This window comes from Aspergillus puulaauensis, chromosome 4 (genome assembly GCF_016861865.1).
Source record: "Aspergillus puulaauensis MK2 DNA, chromosome 4, nearly complete sequence".
Taxonomy (NCBI): domain Eukaryota; kingdom Fungi; phylum Ascomycota; class Eurotiomycetes; order Eurotiales; family Aspergillaceae; genus Aspergillus; species Aspergillus puulaauensis.
In genome coordinates this window covers 1,849,907-1,869,659 of record NC_054860.1, presented here as the reverse complement: position 1 = coordinate 1,869,659, position 19,753 = coordinate 1,849,907, and the positions used below count along the sequence as shown (strand labels likewise).

Sequence of the window (19,753 nt, the reverse complement as noted above, 5' to 3'; positions counted from 1 at the left end):
TTCCTATATATACGGAGGTGTTTGCTAGCATTGGACCTGGAATCTGACTTTTGTTCTTTAAATCATGTATAGATCCACTATAGGTGGATGATTGTGATCCTAGCTAGGCAACTGGGGAGCACATGGCGGATGCTTGAACAATACACAGCTCATCGCCTTAGATCTTAGACTTCAGAGACTCGTAGTACTCCTTGAGCTTATCCATGTCCGCAGCCTGAGCAGGCCATCCAATTCCGAGACCTTCAGGCTCGTTGGGCTTGGGGATCTACAAGAGAGGTTAGTAACAAGTCGGGGCCGCGATATCGTATACACGCAGTCTGTTTATGAACATACCATGTGGAAGTGAACCTAGTTGAAAACGAAATATTAGTCCTGAAGCAAATAGAGTTAAGGGCCATAACCGAAATATGGGCAACATACATGATCAACAACCTGGTGGGCTATACGGCCGTTGTTCTGGAGGATATTGAAATCGGTAGCACCGGTTGCGGCCGCGATCTTCTTAGCGACGGGCTGTTTTTGATTACATCTGTTAGTATCTAGATTATCCTGTTTATGGGTGGAAAGCTATGTGCCAGAGGTAATAGCTCCTTCACATAGGCGATGTAAGGAGCGGGGAAGGATGGCCGAGCGGAGTTTGTCTTCCACAAGGTACTCGGGTATCCGCGTGTCAATATAAAAGATCGGGGGGTTGCATTTTGGGTCGCTCTTCCGTCTCCTCTAGACTCGTTGGATCACGTACCAGGATTTCTGTAAGATCTTCGTCGGGGATGTCGGTGAGCTTTGCACCGTGATACTTGGGAATCACCAACTGTTGGAAAGGTCGCGTCCGTTAGTCGCCTTCTCAACGCAATAATTGCGGATTCGGAAGATCAAGATGAGAAACATACCGCATGTCCGCGGCTGAGGGGCTGGATGTCAAGGAAAGCGAAGACCTTGTCGCTTTCGAAGAGCTTGAAGGATGGGATTTCTCCTGTTTACGTGCGGCGTTAGCTCGGCGTGTCGCAAGTTGGAGAAATTTGAAGAGAGATTGCTGGGTCAATGGCAGGTGAAGGACGGGCCGTACCCTTGATGATTCTGCAGAAAATACAGGCAGCCATTGCGGTTGTGGGCTTGTTTATTATGGCGGGTCAGGTAGAAGCGCAAGTCTGGGAGTTGAGCTGAAGTCATCACAGGTTGGCCGAATGCGAATGCGGGGTTGGCGGCGACTTCGGAACGGTGAGGAGTCAGTCCACCTCGCACTGTCTTGCTGCTGCTACTACTATTGCTACACTGGGAAGGTCAAATCTGGTTTTACGTAGTGGAAAAAGGTCCTTTCTTCAGGGGGTTTCTGGCGCCGAATACCTTCTTATCATGGCTTAGATTTGTTTTATTCTGGCTATGATTTGACGGCAGTGCCGACTCCAATACAACCCCGCCTCGGATATGAAGCTCTATAGTTGGAGTCGCCTGCCTACCTTATCATTCATTCATGCTTGGACCCTTTCATATCTGGCCATATATAAATAGGCTGTAGCCTCCTGTAAATCACCTCCAAAATGGCTGCTGTTCTGCAATTGAAACGACCTGTAGCGGCAACACTCAAGCCAGCGTTTCGATATACATCCTTTCTCCCCGCACGAGCGCCATCTCTAAGCCCACGACGTGCATTCTCCGTTTCTCCGAAGCAAGCCATGCTGTCGACGGAGCTAACTGAAGCCCAAGTATCGGCTCTCAGGGCCAACAAGGACCGTCTTGCACAAGACCTTCACCATACATGCCAATGGGGATACGGAATCCGCTGGGGAGAGTAAGTATAGACAACGTACCTCACAAATATCTCCTATGGCATCGATATGGCCTTCATGTAGACTAATGGTGAATTAGTGGCCACACAGACACGGGTATGCAGCGTTTGGCGCTGTCGCAGGAGGATAAACTAGTACGAGACTGGTTCATCGAAACAACGGAAGCCCTAGGATGCAAAATCACAGTGGACGCGATGGGCAACATTTTTGCTGTCCGTCCTGGGCGCAGAACTGATGTACCGGCAACTTTTATTGGTAGTCACTTGGATACGCAGCCGACTGGTGGCCGATACGATGGGATCCTGGGCGTCCTCTCTGGCATTGAGACTCTCAAGACCCTAAACGACATGGGACTCGAAACAGAAGGTGGTGTTGGTGTCGTCAATTGGACCAAGTAAGATTCCAGGCAGCTTCTAGACACCGCTGGGGGGAAGCTAATGCATCCGCAGTGAAGAAGGCGCCCGTTTCCCTATTAGCATGGTCTCCTCCGGTGTATGGGCAGAAAGCATCCCTTTGGAAAAGGCACATGCATTGAAGGAAGTTCCAACTGTCGCCTCCCTCCCCACGGCAGCATCCGCCCCCGAGTCCATGAAATCAGCACTCGAGAAGATCGAATACCTCGGAAGCGTACCATGTTCTTACAAGGAAAGCCCCATGGCAGCCCACTTCGAACTTCACATCGAGCAGGGCCCTCACCTCATCACGGCAGGGCAGCAAGTCGGCGTCGTAACAGCCGTCCAGGCATATCGATGGTTCCGCCTCAATATCTTCGGTCGAGACACTCACACGGGCACAACAGCCTTCGAGCACCGCGCCGACGCTCTCTACGCGTTCGCGCGCATGATGGTACTTGCCAGGGAAGTCGCAGCCTCCCAAGGCTGTCTAGCAAGCGTGGGCATCATCGAGGCGAAACCTGGGAGCGTAAACACTGTTCCCGGCACAGTGAGCTTCAGCCTCGATATCCGTGGACCAAAGACCGAACTCGTCGAGGTTGTAGAAGCCCAGCTGCGCAAGGATTTCGATGCAATTGCCGCGGAGGAAGGGAAGGGGATCGGGAAGCCGTGCCGTGTAGAGTGGACATTGGATTTTGACTCCCCGGCTGTGAACTTCCACCCCGATTGCATTGAGTGTGTGCAGCAGTCTGCCGAGGTGGTTGCGACTGACGCTGGTGGTGCGGATCCCAAGTCGCTCGTGCGGACTATTATGAGTGGTGCTGGGCATGATAGTGTTTTTACTTCGAAGAGAGTTCCGACGAGCATGATATTTGTTCCTTGCAAGGATGGGTTGAGCCATCATCCTGAAGAGTTCTGCTCTGCTGATGATTGCGCCAGAGGTACCTCTGTCATTTTGCAGGCAGTTGTGCGGTATGACCGGAAGAGGTTCTCGGCATAAAGTGCATCTAAATATCTCTCATCAATATCATAAGTTATTAATGAAGTTAGCATAAATACTACGATATCATCCAATGAGAGTTAAGGTTCATCATGATCGTGTCAATTATCTAGCTACTCTCGTTAACAGACATAGCAAAGGTATATGACATCGTAAATTTTTGGATTGAGTGTGCTAACTGCAGTAATTTCTGACCTAAGCCTACTCAAACCACAATAGCAACACCCATTAATTCCCTTGGAAGACCGGGCGACGACACCACCTTACGAAGGAGGGGCGGCACCACCACGGCCACGACCGAAGCCACCACGGAAGTTAGGAGCGAACTCGCCGGGGGCACCGCCCTCCTTGCCTTCCTCACGGCGTCTGTAGCCACCCTCACGAGGAGGACGGGGACGACGCTCGCGGTCCTCACCGCCGAGCATGCCACGGGGGGGAGCGTGGGAACGCTGCTGCTTGATGTGGGTGGCAGGGACAACCTCAGCGGGGAGGTGGAGCCATTCACGGAGGTAGTCAAGACCCTAGAATGGCATCGTTAGTTTCTGACTCCTTTCTTATACTGCGAGTTCTCTCGGGTAAATTGGACGTACCTCGGGGGTGAGGGTGTAGTAGTAGTACTGCCACGAGAACTGGGTCTTGATGTAGCCGCGGGAGTTGAGGGACTGGCAGGCCTTGATCACGAAGAGGTTCTTGGTGTCAATTTCGCCGTGCTTGGGAAGGTTGAAGTCCTTCTTAGCCACGAGCACACCCTCTGTATAACCGGACTTCAGTCAGCAATCATGATTTCTTCCCGCAATATTTATTCGACATTCGATGTCCGCCGTCGAGGAAAAGTCGTTCACATACCACGGAAGAGGTACTCGTGGATCTTCTTGCGGTCTTCCTTGGGGATAAGCCTGGCATCATGTTAGCAAAACTGTTCAATCCAATTGGTATTTCAAGTGCTTCTCTTACATTGTCGCGAGTTCCTGGTGCTCTTCGGGGAATCGCTCTGACAACGCGCGAAGAGGTTGGTTGAAATTGGATGTGATGGGAGTGGAGCGGTGGCTGCCGAGTTAAAAGTGCGGTGATTCCTCATTCGGTGACTGGGAGGGTTTTGGCCCTAATCAGCTGTTGCTTTGATAAGATAAGGTCATGTGACATAAGATGTCATGTGATTCAAATTTCATGAGTGGGTCTTATCGTCAACCTCATTCATCCGCATCTTCACATCCAGCCACGCTTATCGCTCACTTCAACAGTTCACTTTTAGCAGAGCGTCGATACTCCGACGCGACAACGAAAAATCGCAGTACGATCGACATTTGTACAACACATACATTGTCAAACTCCTGGCGATCAAATCAAGATGGCGTCCCCCGTAAACGTCCTCCTCTCGTCCTTCCCAGGACTTTCGCTACCCTCAACAGTCTCATTCTCGCTCTCACCGACGTCAACTCTCTCAGATCTATGCGAAAAGGTCTCATCATATATCCCACCGACTGTGCCACTACAGTCCCTCATCCTGACGACAACCAATAACAAACAACTCCTCCCATCATCCCGCACCGTCTCCGATCTCATCTCACCAAATGGCGACATCACAGCAACCTCAAACCTCCTCCCTCTCCGCCTTAGTGTTCCCATGTGCGGAGGAAAAGGTGGTTTCGGTTCCCAACTCCGTGCCGCTGGTGGGCGCATGTCAAGCAGACGCAAGCGCAACCAGGGTGACGACAACGCCTCCAGCCGTAACCTCGATGGCCGACGTATTCGCACAGTAAATGAGGCCAAGGCGCTTGCGGAGTATCTTGCTGTGAAGCCTGATATGGACAAGAAGGAGAAGGAGGAACGCCGACGAAGGTGGGAGGCTGTTGTGGATGCAGCGGAGAAGCGCCAGGAAGAGATCAAAAACGGTGGTGGAAAGCAGAAGGTTGATGGTCAATGGATGGAAGATAAAGACGAGATGAACGAGAAGGCTCGGGAGGCGGTTCTTGCGGCTATGAAGGAAGGTGTTTGGACTGATAACCTGAGGGACTCTCTCCTGGGCGGTTCGAGTACGAGTGCGAGTGAAGGAAGTGGACAAGAAAGTGGTTCTGCTTCGGAGGAGAGCGATGATGAAACTGAGATGAAAGATGCACCTACGCAGTCCGGTCCATCGAAGGCTGCTGCTGCGCCGAGGAGGTATATCGGGTTTGACGAGGATGACGAATTCATGAGCGATTCGGAAGAAGAAGAAGAGGATAGTACCGGTGATTCAAAGGGAAAAGGAAAAGCTAAGGCATAGGGAATGCCTTGTGTGTTATTTCGACTCGTATCAATTTTTTGAGCTCTTATGATTTCAGCGCATTATTTATACCGTTACCACATTTGTATACCTAAGTTTGCTCTAGCTTATTTTCTTGAAACGGAGGCAACATCCTTTCTATTCCATTTAATTGTTTATATTTCTTCCATGACGCACCGTAGGATGTTTCGTAGCCATCGAGGCCGCTGCCGCCACTTCAACATTTTACGGATGGCGGAGCGGACCAATACGGTAAGGCTTCGGTCTTGACGATTGAATTTCCCGTCGCAAATCTTTCTTTTCTCAGCACTCTTCGATTTCATGGTCACCATGTCATCGTCTCTGAGGCGACTAACTCCGAGGGCTCTTACGCCCGCGTGGAAATTCCCACGCTCATACCAGCAGCCTGGGCGTTTCTTCCGCGCTCAACCTGCTCCAACCCGCTTCTTGCGGCAGTCCGGCCTAGATTTTACCACGCCATTGTCGAAGAATCAATTACGAAACTCATCTACCGATGCCTCCGAAATTGCGACGTCCCCAGAAAATCTCAAAGCCGCTCTGCCAACATGCTGTCCAGGTTGTGGTGCGTACGCGCAAACCGTCGAGCCGAATGAGCCAGGATACTATGGCAAAACCAGAAAACAGACAAGAAGGAAACCCCGTAAAGCGCAAAACCAAATTTCAAAAGAGCCTACATGGGAAGAGGCAGCCAGCGCCTTGGATGAAGCGAGTGAGGAAATGGAGAGTGCTCCTAAACCACTCCGTAGGTATTTGTCCATCGGGTCTTCTTTACTTGTTCACTAACAGTACTGTCTGTCTAGATGGCGCGCTTGTCGATAGTGCAGCGGACACAGCTGGTCAGTACCTCATGAAATCGAAAACACAGGTTCAGGTCTGCGACAGATGTCACGATCTCCTACACCATAATGAGGCGGTCTCTGCCATCTCGCCTACAATACACTCCATTAGCGCATACCTTGACGAGTCACCATATAAGCATAACCGGATCTACCATGTTATCGATGCAGCGGACTTTCCCATGTCTCTTGTGGATGGTATATACGAAGAGCTCTCCCTTCAGGAACAGCGCTCGCGGAATCGACGATCCGCGACAGAGAAATACAAGCATGGGAGGAAGCTACCAACGATCTCCTTCGTGATAACGCGTTCGGATCTTCTAGCGCCTACCAGCCAACAGACTGATTCCAAGATGCAGTACATTCGGTCAATCCTCCGTGAGAAGCTGAAGATTCCAGAGGATGTCCGCTTGGGCAATGTACATATGATTAGCGCGCACCGAGGTTGGTGGACAAAGCAAGTAAAGGAAGAGATGGAGGAGCATGGAGGCGGCATATGGATTGTGGGGAAAATCAACGCTGGGAAGAGTAGCTTTGTCGAAGCCTGTATCCCAAAGGACTCACGGAACCTCGAAAAGATGGCAGAACTCGTTGCACGCCGAGCTGCTGAAGAGTCAGCTCCGCGTGGTCCGTCAGAGCAACCTGAGCTTGATCCCGACAGCCTCCTTCCACCCGCACCGAAGGAGGATCTCTATCCTGTTCTTCCAGTCGTCTCATCGCTTCCGGGTACAACAGTTTCGCCAATTCGAATTCCATTCGGCCGCGGCAGAGGCGAAGTCATCGATCTCCCCGGGCTTGACCGTGGCAGCCTGGACAATCATGTGCAGGACAAGTACAGGCGCGACCTCATTATGACTAAACGGCAAAAACCCGAACGACACAACATCAAACCTGGGCAGTCTTTGGTTCTCGGAGGCACCCTTGTTCGCATCACTCCTACAGACCCTCAAACCATAGTGACCGCCGCTTGCTTCGTTCCACTTGACTCTCACCTGACGAGCACTGATAAGGCAGTAAAGATTCAAGCCGGAGAACTCACCCCCCGCACAGAAGACATTGCCAAACCGGGAACAGAGGAAACAATATCCTTGGCGGGAGTCTTTGATCTAAAGTGGGACGTGACCCGATCCAATCTCCCAAAATCCATAGCGAAAGTTATGAAAGATAAAGGATCTGCACCTGCCTTCATACCATACAGGGTGATGGCCGCTGATATCCTAATCGAAGGATGCGGTTGGATTGAATTGACTGCGCAGATCCGTGCAAAGCCATCAGAGAACAGGGGTGAACTTGCAAACTCGTTCCCACAGGTTGAAGTGTTCACACCTGAAGGGAAGCACGTTGCATCACGGCGACCATTCGAGTGCTGGAAGTTTGTCGAGCAGAAAATGAATACTGAAAGACAAAACCTTCGTCATCGCCGGAGTATTGGTTGGGCGAAGCGGACTGGATATGTGAGGCGGATGCGAATGGACCCATTCCGAAATATTACCTGATCATATTCGATTGTTTATACATTTCTCCCCTCATTTTTGTACAATACTACCTAGGTGTACTATATAGCATAGCGAATGGTGTTTGGGATATAGAGTTGGGCCTTATAGCAGTATATCCTATCAGAGTGAACAGCACAAATTACGAAGTTAACAGAAAAAAAGTGCAGGAGAATCGAATTCCGGGCCACACCGGAGTCAGTAAGGAGGCCAGGCCCTTCAACATCACTCATTCTACAGCCTATGGGCCGTTACCGGAGAGTACGGTGTGTGTAGGATAGCATCATAGCAGGTACGGTGTAGATAAACTACGTAGCTGCACTGCTGCAGTGGGGGGGTGGGGATCCTCGTACTCACAGGGTTCTTAACTTCTTCTTGATGTCTTCTTCCCTTCTTCCCCCGCCCCAAAACCATCTTTAGTTCCTGGATATTTATTGTTTTCTTCTACGTACAATCTATATTATTGAATATCTTGAAATATGTTATCCTCACGCGGAAAAAAGAATGCGGACTCGTTCAAAATCCCTTGGCGCTTTGCTGTCTCGCCGACCTATAACAAACAAACTAACCCCGACGGCCTCATTTGCTTCGGAATGGCAGAACATGTACATGAATCCCAGCATCTATCACTAAATCAAAATAGTATTATCTAACCATTAATCTAGGGCCCTGTCCGAACTGACATCGCCGAGTACATAAACAACAAGGTCAATAGTGCCCACCCCTCCCAACTCAATACCAAACTAACATCACCCAGGTCAAATTCACCACCAACTCAGTCTGTTATGGCTCATGGGCAACTGAGCACCCGCTCCCTGCCGCTGCAGCAGCCCATCTAAATAGGTACTTTAACCCTCTCACGCCGGTAGAGCCCGAGATGGTCGTTAAAGTGAACGGATGCTCTGCGGCCGGGAACATGCTTGCCTATGCGCTTGCTGAGCCCGGTGACGGTGTTCTGGTGGGCAGGCCTGTGTATGGGCGGTTTGAGCTCGACTATGGAGTTCAGGGTGGCGTTGAGATTGTGTATGCGGACACTGATCCGTACGAGGCCTTCTCGCTGGCTTGTATTGAGAAGTATGAGAAAGCCCTACAAGATGCACAAGCAAGAGATGTGAAGATTAGGGCCTTGGTTCTGGTTAACCCGCATAATCCTGTCGGTGAGTATACTTATTTAACTGCACTTCTGGCTCTGGGTTGTCTGTGTGCGCTGATAGGATTACTATAGGTCGCTGCTATCCGACAGAAACGCTCATAGAGATTCTGAAGTTCTGCAACAAACACCAGATTCATCTTATCAGTGACGAGATCTATGCGCTGTGTGTGTTTGACTCTGGAAACCCATATGCTCCGCTGTTTACGTCCGTTCTTTCTCTCGCTACACCGGACTTGATTGACCTGAACCTGGTGCATGTCCTGTATGGGTTCAGCAAGGTCAGTCTATTCCCTCAACGAAAATCCCGTGTATAAAATATTGATAAATAAATTTAGGACTTCGCCTCTGGCGGTCTGCATATCGGCTTCATAGTCTCTCGTAATGTCGAACTCCGTCGGTCCTGCTCAGCAATGCTGTATGTTTTGATCTTATCAAGCCCAGCCACAGCTTCCAAAGAGCTAACCTAACTTGAAAATAAAGGAGATTCCACAGCATATCCTCAGCGGCCGAGACAATAGGAGCTGCGATCCTCCAAGACGAAGAATTCGTATCCAAGTACACTGAGAAATCCCGTCAAGATCTCGCCTTCTCATATGGAATAACCACATCGATTCTCAACGAAGAGGGCATCAATTATGTTAAAGGAGGGTAAGAAACCCCCCTCCCCCCAATTCAGCGTCGATATAAGTAAAACTAATGATAAAATTATAGAAATGCCGGGTTCTTCGTTTACATAGATCTCTCGCCATACTTGCCAAAAGATGATTCGTTGTCGGGCCAGGAACGGGAATTCGCACTCGCCCAAAAACTCCTCGATAACGGGCTGTTCTTGCACCCGGGTGAGGAGCATTGCAAAGACCTGGGCTGGTTTAGGCTTGTCTACTCCCATGACGAGGATTTTCTGCGGGAGGGTTTGAGGAGGTACGTATCCTTATCCATTTTTTTAAACACTAGAGTTCGGTCTAATTGTTCCGGATAGACTTATCAAGACGGTGAAATCTCTCTAAAAGGCTTCTTATTGGGGCGGTAATCATCATATCATTGACATAAGGCGTCAAGGCCATAGAATAGGTATCATCAATTAAAAATAATCATCATATATACCAAATCCAACATCATAACATATTAAAACTTCACTTCCATTGTCCCGCATCTTCAACGCCCTTTCCAACCTTCTTCATCCCATCTTCTAGTCCGGTCCCCGCACTTCCCAGAGCATCGCCCACAGGCTTCCCCGTGCTCCCGGTAGCGCTGGTAACGGTATCGCCAATGCCGCGGGTTGCAGTGCCGGCAACGCCACCGACTGTCTTTGAGACACCGCCGACGGTGTTTCCGAGCGTGGATGTGAGGAATTTAGCGGCACCGGTGACGCCCTTGTCGGAGGAGTCGGAGGGCATTTTGTTGTGTATGTGTAGTGGGGTATTTGAGAAATATTCGGTTGGTTTGTGGTGGAGGACGGATAGACCGTCTATTTATTTATTTGTTTGTTTGTTTGTTTAGTTGGTAAATAGGAGGTTGTAGAGAGTATATATAAGGAGAGAGGTAGACAAATGGTAGAATGAAAAAGGAGAAGTGTTCGAACGATGATGCTGCGTGTCCAGTCTTATACTTCATCGGTGGTGCCTGCCTCTGACGTCATTTCCCCGATGATGACCACAGAGCACAAACAGTTGATCGCCATTTTCTGGCGTCAGATTTCAATCTTGAATGGGTCATCATCTAATTCATGGACTATGGAGTATATCGAGGCTGAATATAGCAATGAGGTCATTCCACATGGCTTATGCATGGATTCCGTGGTTGATAGGTTGGGGTTGACCTGACTACTACGGAACCTTCTTGTCGTTTTTAGAGGAAATGGTAAGTTACCACTTACAAAGAGTACATATAGCCGCCAACCATGTGGACCCGAAGTGCCTTATTTACGTACCGGGGGAGGCATGTACTTTGACCTAGGTAGGTAGTGAGTAAATAGTAGGTATCTAGCCTTAAAGACAACCCGGATCTTATCATGAATGTATTTTGTATTGCGTTAAAAAAAAATCGGTATGTATGTCTAGATTTATACATCTAGCTTTACTCCACGTTGACAAAGCTAAACGCCGGCTGACCAGGAACGGCATTCTCAGCTTGCAGGCCCTCTCTCTTCTCACCAGAGCCAACAACCTCACCGGTCTTGCCACCCTCATCAACAGCAACAACCTCAATCTCCTTCGCACCCGTCGTCTTCTTCAAGTTCACGGTCATCTCCTTCAGCACCTGGAACTCATCAAACGGCAATTTGCGGTCAAAGACAGTCTCAGGGGTCTCCTTGGTCGTGATCAGACGCTTCTTGAGACTCTGAACGAAGGGCATGGCCTTCTTCATTTCACCATGCTTGCCGACCTTGGCGTTAAGGTCTTTGTCATTGATCGAGATGCTTACGGCATCGAAGGCTTCGCGGACGAGGTCGATGTACTTTTCTTGCCAGGATGGGAACTTTTTGGCTGCGAAGATCGTGATCTTCTTGGGCTTGCGTGGGTCGAAGTTTGCGCTCTTGCCCTTGGCGAGCTTTCGGACGAAGTTGGCCTCTGAGGAGAGAATGTTGGAGGAGGTTGAGCGGACGTAGCTGGTTGCTGCGGAGAGCTCGGGTGAGAGTTCGGGGACTTCGGGGAAGACGGCATGGTGGATGGTGTCGCCCTAAATAAAGTTAGAGTTTGAAATTTAATTGGATGGTACAAGATTTAGAGTGCGCATACCTTCTTCAAGATTTCAAGCCAGATGTACTCAGACCAGTGGGGTGCGATTGGCGACATCATGAGGGCTTGGAGCTCGATATAGCGCAGGACGACATCGCGGTGCATTCCGATGCCGGCGGATGTGGCGGCCTCACGGTAGGCGTCACGGGCACCGACCAGATCGTACAGACTGGACTTCAGAGCGAGCTTGAAGTTGGTGCTAGGTTCAAGTTAGTAAGCGATGTCTTTTGATATACAAGTATAGACTCACTCTTGGTAGTTCTTCTTGGCTTCGCGGACCAGGGTGTTCAGTTCGTTGTCGAAAACCTTGTCCCAGAAGTGGTCGGCGGGTCCAGTTCGGAGGCTGTCATTTTTGATGACTTCCTCGATCCACTCCTTGAGTGTGAAGAGACGCAGGATGTTGCTGTTGGCAACGCTCTCCTCGAAGTTGGCATCTTCAATACCGTCACCCGCGTCGGCGAATGCAATACGAGTAGCATCGGCACCGAACTTGTCCACCGAGTCTTTAAGGGTTAGGAAGTTTCCGGTACTCTTGCTCATCTTATCACCGTTCAGGAGCAAGTGTCCGTTAGCACGGACACCACGAGGCCAGTACTGTGGAGGGAAGAGAGCAACGTGGATATAGAGGAAGAAAGTCAAGTGATTTTGAATCAGATCCTTTCCGGATACACGGACGTCCATTGGGTACCAGTATTCGAATTCTCTTCGCAGAGATAGAAGAGCGTCCTTGGTCAATCCGCTCTTGTTGATGAGCTCGTCGTTGATCTCGCGTCGGCAGAAGACGTAGTCCCAGACCTCGTCGATCATCTGCTCAGGGTTGATATTGAGAGTACCGGTGGTCTTACCATACCGGTCACCATGCAAAAGGTGTGCGATGGTGTAGTAGGCCATGTAGACCGTACTGTCACTCAAACTTTCAACGAGGAATTGCTGATCCCAGGGAAGTTTTGAGCCTAGACCATATGTTCGAGCGCAGGCCCAGCGGTTAAGCCATGAAAGGTTCTTCTCGAAGCCGTTCTTCGTCTCGTTCGCATATGTGTTGAGAGTGTTGACAACGTGACCAAGGGTGTCCTGTTGCCACTGCGCATCATTCTCACCGTAGTTCAAGAACCATTGTCCAAGGTAGGCAACGACACAGTCGTCTCCACTTCGGCTGACAACCTTGCCCATGGGGTCGGCGAAGGGGAAAGCATCACCACTGTCGTAAAGGGACTTGCGAATCTTGTCCTTAGCAGCGCTTACGGGCTCACCCTTATATTCTCCAACAATCATAGTTCCCTTGTAGAATGCTTCACCATAGGCCAACTCCTTAGCCTGTGCGAGCTGGTTGACATCCTTGGGGGAGTTGATCTTGAGCTTCTTCACCAGGGCGGGCGCGGTGAGGTTGCCGTAAGTGGGTGTCTCAATGAGAGGGAAGATTTCTAATTCGGCCCACTCCTTCTGAATGCCATAGTACTCAGACTTCTTTGCAAGGTCGAGCAAAGTTGCGTAGTCGTCAGGGCTGTCCGATGGTACGCAAGTGACAACACCAGTGCCCTTAGTGGCCGAAACACCATCCATAGGCAAAATACGGACACCTTCTTTGTGGAACGACAGAGGGGCATCTACGAGTGTACCGACAAATGCAGATCCCAGAGCCGTAAGAACGGTGGGCAACTCATCCTGGGTCTTAGGGAAGTGCTCGCTATCGAAAAAGGTTCCCTGGAAAGCCATGTTCCAAGCACCCCGCTTGGTGCAGATATAGTACTCTTTCTCTTTAACCTTGAATAACCCATATTCGATCTTGGGTCCAAGGAAGCAGCAATTTTGGCCATACATGGTTTCTGGGCGCAAGGTAGCGGGGGTGAAGTAAACGCTGGCATCATCCTCGATTTTACCCTTCACGAGCTCCGCAATTTCGGGTGCCCATTCCTTGACCTTCAGCTTCATAGCAGTGTACTCCTGAGGACCAATACCCTCACCCTCGGTTCGGTCGTGGTCCATGCATGGCTGGCCGTCTTTCGGAGAATAAACAGTGTATCGGTTACCGTACTGAATCTTGCCAAGTTCGTACAAGCGGTTCATCTGCCAGCGCACAAACGCATCGTAGTAGGGATTTGCGTCGGTGGTGACCATCTGTCGGCGCCAATCGATACCAGCACCGAGACTGTCGAGATCACGGATGGCGAGGGGTGGGAAGTGCTGAAGCCAGTATGAGGCATCCGCAAACTTGTGGATCTCCTCAATAGGAATTCCAATGGCCAGCATAATCTGGAATTGGTACTTCATCTTCACGGTTTTGGCAGCAGCCTTGCTCTTCTTTCCAGAGAACTTCTCTTGCTGCTCGCCCTTGACCTCCTGGGTAGGAGCAGCGACAGCCTCAGTCACCTCATCCTCATCCTTGTAGCCTTCAAAGTTCTTTCCAAACTTCTTAACCTCATCGCGGAGCTTGTCTGCACAGGCCTTGATGGGCATACCAGTGCAGTGGAACCCGAGAGGGAAGAGGGCCCTCTTTCCCTCCATACGGGCCGTGGCAGCCATAAACTCCACTTTACTCGCTGTGAAACTGTGTCCTGCGTGAAGTGTACCGTTCATGTATGGATACGCCATGGTACCAAAGAACTTGGGGTATTTCTCGCGGAGCTCATCGGGGGACATGCTACCAGCAGGGACTTCGGACAGGGTAGGGGCGTCGACCTCGAAAACTTTGTTCTCCTTCCATTGTGCCTGGTATTTCTTCTCGATAGCGATTAGGGTATCACGTTTCTCGGTCTGTGTTTATGAATATACATTAGCCCAGTCATTCAAATTTTAAGATTTTGATCCCATTGACCGATGGAGGGGCAAGTGAGTATGAACATTTTCAAGTTTCAGAGTATTCTTGGAGCTGTTGCCCGGATCGATCGCAGCTGCGGAAGCAGCAGCGGCTGCCATGGCTCTCTGTGAAGTCTGCTTTTTGCAAACTGTATAGAATGAGCCCAAGGGCGTGAGATAAGTAGAAATGAGTCAGGGAATGGCTTTCCAGACCGCGGGGCTCGGCCTGGTCAAAAGGCCTCAAGAAAAGATTATGTGGGACGCGGAGTCATTCACCGCCTTCTGTTCCTGAATCGGCGGCTTCTCATCACGTGCGCATATCGGAGTGGTTTCTTTTCCCCGACAATCTTTTGGCGACGAAGCTGTCAGGCCATCAATTGTATCCCGCCCAACTCGATCGCTCTTCCTTTCTCGCAGAGACTACCGCATATCTGCGTGTATATCCGTCACCATGGTGAATTTATTCAAGCGGATGCGAAAGCTGAATACTGTACGTCCTCTACCCTATACGAAAGCTTCATCAATTGATTCTAACGTTCTTATTTATAGAGGGTAATTCTCACCTGATCTCGATATCCAATATATTCTAGTCTCTCCTGAATCAACGGGAAATCGACTCTTGGTCTTGTTGCCGCGCGAACCACGATTCGCTAACTGCAATTGATAACAGATCCTCAATATCCGCGTTGGAACGGGCGCCGCAATCCTTCCCTCAGCAGCTACCGCAACCAAGGAATTCCCAACCGTCACACGCCTACACCTCACATACGCCAGTAAGATATATGGTGGACACCAGGGTGCCCGACATTTCTGGCGGAATTGTCTCACTCGACTCAAGTATCATAACCCGGCTATCCCGATCACGGTGAAACAAACTGCGGACCAGGAAGGACCCGCCTCTTTGACGGTATATTTCGCAGAGAATCTCAGCAATGCCGCTTCACTAAGCGCCAGTGCGGCCAAGGACCAGCATGCGCCCGAACCGTCCGGGTCGGAACAGGCGGCCGTTGTGGATGTCAGGAACCTGACCTACACTGATATCTGGAACAAATTTAAGAACATGACCGGAGCGCAAGAGGTTTCTGCTACGGAGACGGAGAAAGCCGAGTTACAGAAGCTCGAACAGATGGCACAACAATCAGTCAAGGACCGCGCACGAGTGGCTGGTATTCGACAAGCGAAGTTGGATCACGAGCGAATGTTACAGGCAGCAAGGGGAGAGGTTGAGAAATTGAAGCAATTATAGATACGCTCTCTGGGAGACGGCTTTGGACTCTGGGAAACACGGTCTGTCATTGTAGCATAGCATTTCTTTTTCCATGTATTTCATGTATTTCATGTACTTTTACCCTTTTATGGATAGCCGCTTGATATATTATACTATTGTCATATCTTCTGATTCCGTTAGGTACATTGCAAATGACAACACGTTGGGCATTAGCCTTCCATCAAAATTACTACATACAGTAATGGGTGTGGGCTTGGTTTGGTGAGCGCACGCTTAGATGGCGCCAGCGGCGGTATTTCTCGTCAAGCGGCATAACATCTACCTTGTTATGCCGCTGTATTCATTACAGGTTAAACAAAACGCCAATTTTTTTACTCCATGATCATGGGAAATTCATTGACAAGGCAGTCTAAAAGAAAGATCAAAATAAAACAAAAAACTGGACACTCGGGGAATCGGACCCCGGACCTCTCCAATGCAAATGGAGCGTTATACCACTAAACCAAGCGCCCTCGGTTTGCTTATTAAGACGCTACGGTGCTCTGTTCAACATGGCCGTGACTAAATGAACTTGGAACGCTAGTGGCTCCGCAAAGTAGGTTGAAAAGAAGACAGCCAAAAAAAAATGGACAAAAAAGATGGACACTCGGGGAATCGAACCCCGGACCTCTCCAATGCAAATGGAGCGTTATACCACTAAACCAAGCGCCCTCAGTTGCTTAATCATTTTCTCTAAATTATAATATATCCAGGTACGGATTTATGGCAGACTAATGCGCTTCGCTTAACTTAGTACATCGGTTAACTATCCCAGCCTTAACGTGTTACATGTTATCACCAGTTTTATGGATGGAACGGGGATATATTCTCACAACAATAAAGAACGCAGAAGAAAAATTTTCCCACCAAAATTTTGTCTCACAGGCTTCCATGGTTCGGTTTGCATTTTCATCTCTACGGTGCTAAAGAGTGAACCAAGATGAGGGGGAAAAGAAGTCAAAAAAGTTGTGGACACACCGGGAATCGGACCCGGGACCTCTCCAATGCGAATGGAGCGTTATACCCCTAAACCATGCGCCCTTGATTGCTTATTCATTTCATATTTTTACATTATCAGCCAAAATCAAAAGTGGCGATCTTTATATACTTGCCGCTTATCAATAGACGTAAGTAAATACAAGAACAGGTAGGTAGATTCAGAGGCTACACTGCGTTATTCTGCATGAAAAATGAGGGGTTGCCAATCTCTTGCTCTGTCGAACAGTAATGTCCATTAACTTGGGTAGGATTATCCCCAATATAAACTCAAACATGTAGCTATATATTTTGGTGGGTGTAACTAGTTATCCATGAACTTTACTCTTACGACATGTCGAGCTCCCCCATCTATATTCTCTATTGACGTCAAAGGGATGCATCTACAGCTGAGGTAGGATAAGAAAGCAGAGATTACATTAATGGTAACAATCATATTCATGTAAGGAAACATAAAGGAGCAGTCATGCGCATAAGGAACAAGTAGGACAAAACACGGATACTAGTTAAGCCACGATACTGAATGCAATATCGAGACACCAGAGGGACTTTACTTTGCATTTTTCTTCATCCCAAACGAGAACCAAGGGTGCTTCAGGACCTGCTCAGCTGTCGGACGCTCATTGGGATCATACTTGAGCATCATCGAGAGCAAGTCTACAAGCAGGTGCGCTTCCACCCCAGAAACCTTTCCACGCCAGGGCTTTCCATCGGACCGTCTAAGAAAATGTCTCACACCACTGAAGTCAAGGGTCCATTGAAGGGGGCTGGGGCTCTTGCTTGGTGAGTCAAGTTTATGTTCATTGCTGCCATCATTGACGGGTTTGCTTTTGTCGCTGTCATTCCCGCCACCTTGAGATGTGAGCCAGTCCTCCTTTGTAGGGAAGACAAAGTCAGTCTCATCGTTGTCGTCGCTGTCGTCGCTGTTGCTCTCTTCCCCTTCGGTTTCGCTATCGGTCGCATCCGAGATATAGCACTTATCGCCCCAACCGAAGTCGTCTTCATCGATGTCGTCTTCATCGCTGTCATCCTCACTGCTGTCGTCCTCACTGCTGTCGTCCTCACTGCTGTCGTCCTCACTGCTGTCGTCCTCGTTGCTATCATATTCATCGCTGTCATCCCCTTCACTCACCACTTCGTTGCCTATCTGTCCGCTCCAGTTTTTCGTGGGTATAGCCATTCCATCATCATCTACCCTATCTTTGAAATAGTTCCGACGCGACTTCCATGTTGTAGACCACCAGGGCTCCGGAAGTGGACCTAGTTTTTCAACCATAGGAACCAGGTGGTCCTCCACATCAGTTGACCGTTCATCAGATAGACGTTCGCCAGTCCTGATTTCATAAATCGTGTAGGCCAAAGACCATATATCGCTGGCCATCCCGGCCTTCGAACTTGACTCCAAGAGCACCTCCGGTGCGCAATAACCCCCGCTCACCTCGCCGTTTGGTGGCTGGTTTGGCAGGGTAAAACTTTCTCCAAAATCAATCAGGCAGATATTGCTTGAGGTGAACTTGGTCCTCTTGGGCTCATCATCCTCGATTTCATCATACTGGATAGGACGAACGATATAGTCTGGCGCGTGAGAACGCGGCAGCCCACACCCTTCCGTATTATAAACAATGCGAATCTTCATTCGTGCTCCAACCTCTAGGTACTTGAGCGCCTTTCTCTTGGACTTACCAGTGAGAGAGTCTTGTCGAAGAAGAAGTTTGTGCGGGCCAAAGTCTGAGAGAGATGTTAGTTCATGGAGTGGCAGAGGGCAGCAAGGAAAGCTGTGTACACTTACCTCTGTGGCAAATGCCATGTCGGTGAAGGGCAGCCATTGCTTCTGCAGCTTGGTATGCCAGCTTTCGCAGAAATTTGACCGGGTCTCCTTTGACCTTTTTGTTGATCTCAAGTAGTTGGGGACCTGCAGCCGGGTAAACAAGGCACTGATGTGTCCCATTCGGTCCCTCGATTTCAAACTCGTCAATCGGGAGCATACAATATTTAGCAATCGAAGGGTCATCTTTTGCGAGATTCTGAAGGTGCCAAGTCATTTCGCGTTCTTCCTTCAGCCTATTTCCGTGCGAGAGGTGCGCGTTGCGGATCTTAATCGCAACATATGGGGTGGGCTTTTTCCGAATGTTACGACACATCCAGACCAGGGAATTCTTGCCCACGGCAAGCTTGGTTAGAACGCGGTATTGGCGACATACGCCAATGTATTCACCAAGATTTATGGGATGATGTAGACCAGGCCGATAATCCGCCACTTCCTCCACCATGTCACGGTAGGGGCTCGGCGCATCAAGCCCATTCTGCTCACTCAAGGGCAATTGTCTGAAGTCCATCTCAACGTCGGCAGACATCTTCGTATGTTAATGGAATAGAAAATTGTGGGGACTGCAAAATGTTCTAGGTGAACTGAGTTAATCGATCCCTCTAGCCCTGATGGGAGCGCGCCGCGGTTTAAATAGACGTCTCCTTACGCTAGCACGTTGTCACGAATCGCTCTCTTCATCAGCCAGGGAATATCTTCACAAATACCTCTCTTCATAATTGGCTATGGACTTATAATGTCTGGTACTTTTTATGGAAAACCCCTGGGTAATGATTTGGGTTAAAGCCTAAGTGAAAGAGAAGTTCACCATGGCGCCTCCTTACCAAAGTTCACTATCCAGGCACCACAGTATCCAGAGAGTTAGTTAGGGCTGGTTCACTTGTGCAAGGGAAATCTTCTGTAACTTTTCTGTAGGTAGTCTGCAAAACATTACACATCTCGCCATGACACATAAGGTTCACAGTGACAATCCACCAAGCTTTAATTCCCCAACCTAGGGCATGAAGGGCCACTGGCGTCCTAGGTCTACAGATTTCCCAAACTCTCTTAGGCGTGCTCCCCAAAAGGCGCATTTCAGATGACAATATAGAGAAACCCCGCGAGACTGCCGGGGGATATACCAATACTGTCATGTTATTTAAGCCAAGCAAATCCCATGGGACCCGAACAAGGAAAAGCAGAAGTACAT

At 49.4% G+C, this 19,753-nt stretch overlaps 10 protein-coding genes and 3 non-coding genes across 13 annotated transcripts; 5 read left to right on the top strand and 8 right to left on the bottom strand.

Annotated features, from left to right (window-relative positions):
- Window positions 1-157: 157 nt before the first annotated feature.
- Window positions 158-1,100, bottom strand: HNT1 (HIT family protein; the record flags this gene model as incomplete). Its single annotated transcript, XM_041703878.1, has 6 exons — window positions 158-265; window positions 334-348; window positions 421-513; window positions 743-811; window positions 891-973; window positions 1,067-1,100. The coding sequence occupies 6 exons, from the start codon at window positions 1,098-1,100 to the stop codon at window positions 158-160; spliced, it is 402 nt and encodes a 133-aa protein (XP_041556519.1).
- A 438-nt stretch (window positions 1,101-1,538) lies between these two features.
- On the top strand, window positions 1,539-3,179 carry APUU_40768A (M20 family metallo-hydrolase; the record flags this gene model as incomplete). Its single annotated transcript, XM_041703877.1, has 3 exons — window positions 1,539-1,789; window positions 1,867-2,181; window positions 2,237-3,179. 3 exons carry the CDS (start codon window positions 1,539-1,541, stop codon window positions 3,177-3,179), a joined length of 1,509 nt encoding a protein of 502 aa, XP_041556518.1.
- Window positions 3,180-3,442: 263 nt separating this feature from the next.
- On the bottom strand, window positions 3,443-4,483 carry APUU_40767S (40S ribosomal protein eS10; the record flags this gene model as incomplete). Its single annotated transcript, XM_041703876.1, has 5 exons — window positions 3,443-3,700; window positions 3,770-3,930; window positions 4,026-4,075; window positions 4,134-4,226; window positions 4,413-4,483. The coding sequence occupies 5 exons, from the start codon at window positions 4,481-4,483 to the stop codon at window positions 3,443-3,445; spliced, it is 633 nt and encodes a 210-aa protein (XP_041556517.1).
- A 44-nt stretch (window positions 4,484-4,527) lies between these two features.
- Window positions 4,528-5,442, top strand: APUU_40766A (telomere maintenance SDE2 family protein; the record flags this gene model as incomplete). The annotated part of the gene is made up of 1 exon (XM_041703875.1): window positions 4,528-5,442. The coding sequence occupies one exon, from the start codon at window positions 4,528-4,530 to the stop codon at window positions 5,440-5,442; it is 915 nt and encodes a 304-aa protein (XP_041556516.1).
- A 321-nt stretch (window positions 5,443-5,763) lies between these two features.
- Window positions 5,764-7,795, top strand: APUU_40765A (uncharacterized protein; the record flags this gene model as incomplete). Its single annotated transcript, XM_041703873.1, has 2 exons — window positions 5,764-6,205; window positions 6,264-7,795. 2 exons carry the CDS (start codon window positions 5,764-5,766, stop codon window positions 7,793-7,795), a joined length of 1,974 nt encoding a protein of 657 aa, XP_041556515.1.
- A 476-nt stretch (window positions 7,796-8,271) lies between these two features.
- APUU_40763A (uncharacterized protein) lies at window positions 8,272-9,952 on the top strand (the record flags this gene model as incomplete). Its single annotated transcript, XM_041703872.1, has 8 exons — window positions 8,272-8,397; window positions 8,458-8,499; window positions 8,550-8,949; window positions 9,018-9,223; window positions 9,281-9,360; window positions 9,426-9,593; window positions 9,657-9,866; window positions 9,925-9,952. 8 exons carry the CDS (start codon window positions 8,272-8,274, stop codon window positions 9,950-9,952), a joined length of 1,260 nt encoding a protein of 419 aa, XP_041556514.1.
- A 126-nt stretch (window positions 9,953-10,078) lies between these two features.
- APUU_40764S (uncharacterized protein) lies at window positions 10,079-10,342 on the bottom strand (the record flags this gene model as incomplete). Its single annotated transcript, XM_041703871.1, has 1 exon — window positions 10,079-10,342. The coding sequence occupies one exon, from the start codon at window positions 10,340-10,342 to the stop codon at window positions 10,079-10,081; it is 264 nt and encodes an 87-aa protein (XP_041556513.1).
- A 679-nt stretch (window positions 10,343-11,021) lies between these two features.
- Window positions 11,022-14,596, bottom strand: CDC60 (leucine--tRNA ligase CDC60; the record flags this gene model as incomplete). The annotated part of the gene is made up of 4 exons (XM_041703870.1): window positions 11,022-11,624; window positions 11,684-11,882; window positions 11,934-14,434; window positions 14,522-14,596. 4 exons carry the CDS (start codon window positions 14,594-14,596, stop codon window positions 11,022-11,024), a joined length of 3,378 nt encoding a protein of 1,125 aa, XP_041556512.1.
- A 331-nt stretch (window positions 14,597-14,927) lies between these two features.
- On the top strand, window positions 14,928-15,722 carry APUU_40761A (mitochondrial 54S ribosomal protein mL61; the record flags this gene model as incomplete). Its single annotated transcript, XM_041703869.1, has 2 exons — window positions 14,928-14,966; window positions 15,147-15,722. 2 exons carry the CDS (start codon window positions 14,928-14,930, stop codon window positions 15,720-15,722), a joined length of 615 nt encoding a protein of 204 aa, XP_041556511.1.
- A 422-nt stretch (window positions 15,723-16,144) lies between these two features.
- APUU_t40012S lies at window positions 16,145-16,216 on the bottom strand. The gene has a single exon. It is a non-coding gene; the product is annotated as a tRNA-Ala (tRNA).
- Window positions 16,217-16,343: 127 nt separating this feature from the next.
- Window positions 16,344-16,415, bottom strand: APUU_t40011S. The gene has a single exon. It is a non-coding gene; the product is annotated as a tRNA-Ala (tRNA).
- Window positions 16,416-16,712: 297 nt separating this feature from the next.
- APUU_t40010S lies at window positions 16,713-16,784 on the bottom strand. The gene has a single exon. It is a non-coding gene; the product is annotated as a tRNA-Ala (tRNA).
- Window positions 16,785-17,289: 505 nt separating this feature from the next.
- Window positions 17,290-19,093, bottom strand: APUU_40760S (uncharacterized protein; the record flags this gene model as incomplete). The annotated part of the gene is made up of 2 exons (XM_041703868.1): window positions 17,290-18,467; window positions 18,529-19,093. The coding sequence occupies 2 exons, from the start codon at window positions 19,091-19,093 to the stop codon at window positions 17,290-17,292; spliced, it is 1,743 nt and encodes a 580-aa protein (XP_041556510.1).
- Window positions 19,094-19,753: the final 660 nt, after the last annotated feature.